At 37.2% G+C, this 7,865-nt stretch overlaps 1 protein-coding gene across 1 annotated transcript in view; it reads left to right on the top strand.

The window, feature by feature from the left end:
- The first annotated feature begins 3,356 nt into the window (after positions 1–3,356).
- The window catches only part of pfdn4 (prefoldin subunit 4), a 28,531-nt gene continuing 24,022 nt past the window's right edge, over positions 3,357–7,865 (top strand). Inside the window, exons 1-2 of the mRNA XM_039735455.1 lie at positions 3,357–3,484; positions 5,926–6,033. Of these exons, the coding sequence (XP_039591389.1) occupies positions 3,458–3,484; positions 5,926–6,033 (135 nt within the window). The 5' untranslated portion in view covers positions 3,357–3,457. The remainder of the gene's footprint in view (positions 3,485–5,925; positions 6,034–7,865) is intronic.

The following is a 7,865-nucleotide window of genomic DNA, read 5'->3' as shown; positions in this document are numbered from 1 at the left end:
AGTGTACCGAAATGGCCAAATATTTTACACCTTTGGAGAACCGCCAATTCCTCTTAAACATCTTAGATTCGCTGGTGACGATTTGAGTAGTGGACACTTTGATATTTATGAATGTTTCTACTCTCAAAAGCTGGATGCGAAGTTATCGATGAAACCGGTTGTATGCTTACAACGCTTGGCAGATGCCGAATGTCACTTCAACACAACAAGTCCTGCAAATACTAACGTAATTGAAACAAACTTTGAAACTCCAAATGGTTATGACAGCAGCAATCCAAGCTGTGAGAAAACAGTAATGAGGCGTGTCAGACGTCGTGGTACATTTTCTGATGCAGCTAGACAGAAACAACTTTGTGAAGTTGCTGCCAAATACTCTCAGAAAAATCCACAAGTTAATAGACACGCTGTTGCTAAATACTCGCATGCAAATCCACAACTTAATAGAGACGCTGCCGCTAAATACTCGCAGGCAAATCCACAAGTTCATAGAGATGCTGTCACTAAATACTCGCAGGCAATTCTACAAGTGGAATACTGGGAATGCCTGTTAAACATCTAAGATTCACGAGTAGCGATTTGGGTAGTAAACACTTTGATGAATGAAACCTGTTATCTTTACAATGGTTGACAAACACGGAATGTAACTTGAACACAACATGTCCTCCAAATACGAACCTGATTGAAAAAAATAATGATAATCAAATCCTTGATGACAGCAACACTAATAACAAAACAATTACATTGACAATCATGTTATGTTATTTTTAAAATGTTTCCTTTTCTTTTTCATAACTTCTTTAACACACTACTTCTCCACTGCGAAGAGCGGGTATTTTGCTAGTAGAAAATAAAGAAACCTCATACAAAAATAAACATAAAAACCTATATATATAGGATTAACTAAAGCCATTATTTCTAACTGTTCTAGGTCAGTTTTAATTATAAAAATGTATTATTTGTCTTTGTTCACAAGATGTGTGAAAACAGTTGATATATGTGATAACACATTCACACCAACACAGATTGAGAGCCACCAAGAATGCTAAGTTAAAAAAAAGGAAAATACTTACTGAAGTAATGGAAAAATAAAAACAATTAGACCACTTAATTAAAAAGTGATGTAATAAAGCAAAATAAAGATCATTCCAGAGTTTGGGTTCCCTATAACTAAAGGCCCTGCTTCCTATACTACTTTTATTTTTCCTCAGAATTTAAGAATCTTTGGATTGAAATGTGCACCCTGAAGTACAGGCAGTAATAAGTTCTATAAGCTAAATTAACAATGGGAAGGGGTGGGTAGAGGTTAAACACTTTGCAACTTTATATATGAGAAGGAGAATGTTAAAATTGTCTGTAAGCCAATGAGCTGTTTTAAGAACTGGAATTATACAGTTACACATCTGGTTCCATTGAACTTGTTGAGTTACCTTGCATTGCCCAGTTGAGAAAGTATACAAGTAAAAAGGAATTATAAATTATATATTTATTCTTTTTCTTCTTCTTTTGGCTGCTTCCATTAGAGATCACCATAGTGGATCATCTGTTTCCATATCTTTCTGTCCTCTGTATCTTGCTTTGTCACACCCAACACCTGCTTGTCCTTTCTCACCACATCCATTAATTAGGCCTTCCTCATTTCCTCATACCTCACAGCCCCATCCCTAGCATCCTTTTCCCAATATACCCATCATCTCTCCTCTGCATATGTCCAAACCAACTGTGATAAAAAAAAAACCAGGCAGCAGACTGAAAATGGTTTGGAGATGGCAACACCGTATACTGTAAAATCAGTAAATTAGAAGAGACAAGTCTTTACAGGGACAGAGATTGCAACTGAACTGACTAACAGACTGAGACTGCTCAATAAATATGGTGGGTAGGAGGAAGAGGTGGAGTCAGGACAGCCAGAACAGGAACTGATGTTGTAGGAAGAGAAATTCTGGGTAGCGGAAATTATGACATCAGGGTTGGCTGGAAGTAATGTTGACAGTGGGTGGATCAATGGTGATGTCATTAGGAGTCAAGGTCTTCAGCTGGGCTGCAGAGGAATAAGAAGAGAGAGAATTAGGTGAGAATGCCAACCCCCAGTCTGGCTGACAAATAACACTATTTGAGCCTGTAAACCATCCCCCATTCGCTTGTGTGTGACACAACGCAATCTCGCCTCTCTGGCTTTGTCTCCAAAATATCTAACCTGAGCTGACCCTCTAAAGTACTCATTCCTAATCCTTTCCATCCTCATCACACCCAATGCAAATCTTAACATCTTTAACGCTGCCACTTCCAGCTCTCTCTACTGTCTTTTTATCAGTACCACTGTCTCCAATCTATATAACATAGCTGGTCTCACTACTGTCTTGTAGACCTTCCCTTTCACGCTTTCTGGTACCCATCTGTCACAAATCACTCATGGCATTCTTCTTCATTCACTATACCCTGCCTTCACTTTCTTCTTCACCTCTCTTCCACACTCCCTGTTTTCCAGTATTGTTGATCCCAAGTATTTAAACTCATCCACCTTTGCCAACTCTACTCCCTGCATCCTCATCATTCCTCTGACCTCCCTCTCATTCATGTACATGTATTCTGTCTTGGTCCTACATTCCTCTCCTCTCTAGAGCATACAGTATCTCCATTTCTCCAGGGTCTCTTCAACCTGCTCCCTACTCTCATTACAGATCACAAACATCATAGTCCATGAGGAATCCTGTTTAATCTCCTCTGTTTATTTATTTTGTTTATATTTGCATAAACAATTTCTTTAAACATACAAAAATTTTTTGAAGGAGGGCAAGCTTTCCATTGAAAGGCTCTTTGTACATTTTTTGCGTTCTGCAAAAAGATAAGACAAGAAGAAAGTTGTTAACTATCATTTTACATATAATATTATCATGCAGTCTGTACAGTATATCATAGTAAGTATGAAGTGAATACTTGGAAATAGAGATCACAAGGTTCCAGTTTTATATTATACTGAATACACATGACGTTTATATAATATCTGAATATTGTTCGCTGACATAAAAGTGTGTTATTTTCACATTGTATTTCAGGCTTGTATACTATTACATTCCTCATAAGAGGAGCACTACCGAAAGAAGTGAACGAATTTTTGCATTAGTCTAGGAAAATATTGGAAAATGAAGCAGCTCGGCTGGAGATGTTGTTATGGAAACGAGCAGTATCCGGAGGCGCGGCCGCGCGCTTTTACGGCGCGCTCAATTAACATCGGCAAAAAAAGGCTCAGGCCTTTAAACAGACTGTACCATATTGTGAAGAGGAGGCCAGTCGTGTATTGTATTTTAATAAATAAATATTGCTTATTGTTTTAAACAATATACTAGTATAATAAATAACTAATGTTTAATTTTTAAAATATTTTGACAAAGAACACTGAACTATATTATTCAAACGTTTAACTGCATCGGTAAGCAGCAAGTAGTTCAGTCCATTCAAAATGGCAGCGACCATGAAGAAGCAAGTGGTATGTTGAATAGCTATTTCAGTATTTTTCAACAATACTTAGTTCTTGATAGAGATAGAATGTGTTGCATGTTCCAACAACAAAAGTTTTTAATGCGCTGTGGGTCAAAGTTGGGCGTATATTTCAGAACTAAGTAATTTAAGAACATCAGAAGCTGGGTATGTAACCGTTTGAGTGCCGGTGTCGATAAGTGCCATGCTGCTAACTTAATCCCAGTTTGAGGTTGTAGATAAACCGCACCTTCACCGTTCTGGATCGTCAAATTTAAGGCTTGTCAGACAGAATGAAAGTGTCACCAGTTTTAAATACACGATTTCGAAGTTATTAAACGTGTCTGATAAGTATGTCTTACGTACGTAGAACAGAAATCGGACAACGCACATCAAAATTTCATCTAATCGGTAATAAAATCCCATATCAATTTGTAAAACGTTGCCAGGATCCATAAATGACATTACTTCCGTACCCCCATCCTCTCTGCGGACTAAATTCGTGTGAAATGGTTTAAATGCATTAATATAGGTGTTGATGTTTTTTACGTAACGTTGGCAATGTATACGGTTACTGCTGAAATAACATCGTTCTATATTATCATGTTATTGACTGTGTTATTCCTATATGAAGCATATAACATACATCCGTCCTAATAACAGAACGCCGGTGCCACCAAACAATTTTTTTTCTTTTCTTTCAACGTAATCTGTGAATACTAGCGCACTTGTTTTAACGCTCGCAAATATGTTCGATACCTCCAAAATGAAAGATTTTTGTCTTGTTCATCTAACAACCCTTGGTCTGCATTACTGACTTTTCCCTTTAGAATGGGAAACAAGGGTCAAGTGGTGGGTGTGGCATCTGGGAAACAAGGGTCAAGTGGTGGGTGTGGCATCTCACGCGTTCATGAGGATTGTGTGGTTTCCTCATCGCTTTTTTTCTTTATTGATTACCACACATGACCAGGCAAATCATCCCAAATATGAACAGTCTTGTGGTCCCTTTGAGCCAAGATGCACACACTGTCTACGTCAGTGTTTTTCAACCTTTTTGCTGGAGTGGAACCCTGCGCAAATGGTTACATTGCTCACGGAACCCTGTGCAATTATCCACCAGTATGTCCTATATCATTAGGACTTTTTTGGCGGAACCCCGGTTGAAAAACACTGGTCTACGTTATAAAAGTAATGATTTTGCTGACACTTGCTTGGCATGGTTTTTTTTGGTCCTGGACAATCATCATGTTTTTAGTATTTCACTGTCAACTGGTAAAAATGTTCTTGGTATCTCACTCACTCAGTACTGCTCAGTCCTGTCCAGTGTTATAAGGGGCTGGAAATTATCCTGACCATGTTGACTAAAAAGCAGGAACTAGCCATGAATGGGGTGTCCGTTCATTGCAGGGTTCACACAAAATAAGAAAAAAAATTGGTTATCTTTAAAGCAAAAAGCTCCAAGACAGTAACAAACCAGAAAAAAGTGCACAGTTCTGCTGGAAATACAGATACCTGCAGTTCAAAAGTTAAAACAGTTTGCCAAATGCATGGCTAATTTAATTCAAATTTAACTATACTGACCCAATTCAAGAAATTGGTTTGTCAATTCTAAGCTCAGCAGTATTTTCTGGTGTATTTTATAGACCGAAAGAAGAAGCTGAGGTTGATAGCATGTACTGATATTACTATATAATTGTCAGGATTAGTACTTTTTTTTTTCCCAACCTTTTAGTCTTTAGTGGTAACAAAACCTTTGTGTTTAAAAATGTGCCTCTGATAAAGAATTTATAGCCAATGCACCATACAGAGAGAGAGATGAGAAGGAATAGAAGAATTTGGACAAAGGAATACTTTATCAAGAGTTATTTTAGTGTTACTTAATGTAGTTTGTAGTGATGGCCAAGAAAAAAATTAAGCTCATGCAAAAAGGAGTGGAAAAAGTTTGACATAATAATAGAGCCCAATAGTGACCAATGCTGTACAACTTAAAACAATCTGAAAAACATTCATAGTTAAAAGAAAAAAAATGGTGCATTGTCATATGAGTTGGTGAGTAATTTTCTAAACTGCATAGTCCTGAACAGGTTCACAGGGGAGCTGGAGCTTGTTGTAGTTAGAACAGGCCACAAAGTAGGAACAGACCCTGGATAGGGTGTCAGTCCATCACAGGCAATTTCATACATTTTAGTTAATTTTAATAATACATTTCTGGCAAAAACAGGATATTTGGAAGGGCCACATTTTTTCCAGCACTGTATGAGTTAGATCAGTGATTAGTGTCACTGACCTCTTCTTTTCGCCTTATACACCAACACCTTCAGCAATAAAGTATATAACCAATATTAACATTTGAGGTCAAATTATTTTATACTGCTGAGAGTAAACAATAATAAAAATTGAAACAAGTGTTATTGATATGGTGTGGAGACTTTCTTGAATTTTCTGTCCTAGGGAGTAGAAGATGTTAATGTGACATTTGAAGACCAGCAAAAGATAAACAGATTTGCTAGGAACACAAGTAGAATGACAGAACTGCGAGAAGAAATTGAATCAAAAAAGGTAAACACTGCTTTTTGCTTTCAAACAGATTTTTTTTTTTTGGAGGTACTTAAAGAACAATAAAATGTTCTGTTTACTAAGATCCTTAAATTTTAATATATTTAATAAGTTATGTAATAGATGTATTTTTGTGTAAGATAACTTCAAATACAGTCATATGAAAAAGTTTGGGAACCCCTCTCAGCCTGCATTATAATTTACTCTACTTTCAACAAAAATGATAACAGTGGTATGTCTCATTTCCTAGGAACATCTGAGTAATGGGGTGTTTTCTGAACAAAGATTTTTAGTGAAGCAGTATTTAGTTATATGAAATTAAATCAAATGTGAAAAACTGGCTGTGCAAAAGTTTGGGTACCCTTGTAATTTTGCTGATTTGAATGCATGTAACTGCTCAATACTGATTACTTGCAACACCAAATTGGTTGGATTAGCTCATTAAGCCTTGAACTTCATAGACAGGTGTGTCCAATCATGAGGAAAATGTATTTAAGGTGGTCAATTGCAACTTGTGTTTCCCTTTGACTCTCCTCTGAAGAGTGACAACATGGGATCCTCAAATTAACTCTCAAAAGGAAATGAAAGGCCACAGTTGCTTTAAAACCCAGGTCTGGCAGGCCAAGTAAAATACAGGAGCAGCATATGCGCAGGATTGTGAGAATGGTTACAGACAACCCACAGATCACCTCCAAAGACCTGCAAGAACATCTTGCTGCAGATGGTGTATCTGTACATTGTTCTACAATTCAGCCCAATTTACACAAAGAACATCTGTATGGCAGGGTGATGAGAAAGAAGTCCTTTCTGCATTCACGCCACAAACAGAGTCACCTGTTGTATGCAAATGCTCATTTAGACAAGCCAGATTCATTTTGGAACAAAGTGCTTTGGACCGATGAGACAAAAATGGAGTTATTTGGTTATAATAAAAAGCGCTTTGCATGGTGGAGGAACACCGCATTCCAAAAAAAAAAAAAAAACACCTGCTACCTACTGTCAAATTTGGTGGAGGTTCCATCATGTTTGGCTAGTTCAGGGACTGGAGCCCTTGTTATAGTCGAGGTTCGGATGAATTCAACCCAATATCAACAAATTCTTCAGGGTAATGTTCAAGCATCAGTCACAAAGTTGAAGATACGCAGGGGTTGGATATTCCAACAAGACAATGACGCAAAACACAGTTCAAAATCTATGAAGGCATTTGTGCACAGGGAGAAGTACAATGTTCTGGAATGGCCGTCACAGTCCCCTGACTTGAATATCATTGAAAATCTATGGGATGATTTGAAGCTGTCCATGCTTGGCAACCATCAAATTTAACTGAACTGGAGATATTTTGTATGGAAGAATGGCCAAAAATACCTCCATCCAGAATCCAGACACTCCTCAAAGGCTATAGGAGGCGTCTAGAGGTTGTTATATTTGCAAAAGGAGACTCAACTAAGTATTGATGTAATGTCTCGGTTGGGGTGCCCAAATTTATGCACCTGTCTAACTTTGTTATGATGCATATTGCATATTTTCTGTTAATCCAATAAACTTAATGTCATTGCTGAAATACTACTGTTTCCATAAGGCATGTCATATATTAAAAGGAAGTTGCTACTTTGAAAGCTCAGCCAATGATAAACAAAAATCCAAAGAATTAAGAGGGGTTCCCAAACCTTTTCATAGAACTGTATAAAGCTATATATAGAATGTAAGTTAACATTTTTCTTATAATTTTCTAGAAACATTCAGGCTGTTATGTCTTTGTAAATGAGAATTGAACTGAATGACTAAAGTAACAGTTTTCTTATACAGTATGAGACTCTTAAATGTAAACGTTGTAG

This window comes from Polypterus senegalus, chromosome 14, assembly GCF_016835505.1.
Source record: "Polypterus senegalus isolate Bchr_013 chromosome 14, ASM1683550v1, whole genome shotgun sequence".
NCBI lineage: Eukaryota > Metazoa > Chordata > Cladistia > Polypteriformes > Polypteridae > Polypterus > Polypterus senegalus.
Note: the sequence above shows the minus strand (reverse complement) of the source record. Positions and strands in the feature narration are given on the sequence as shown.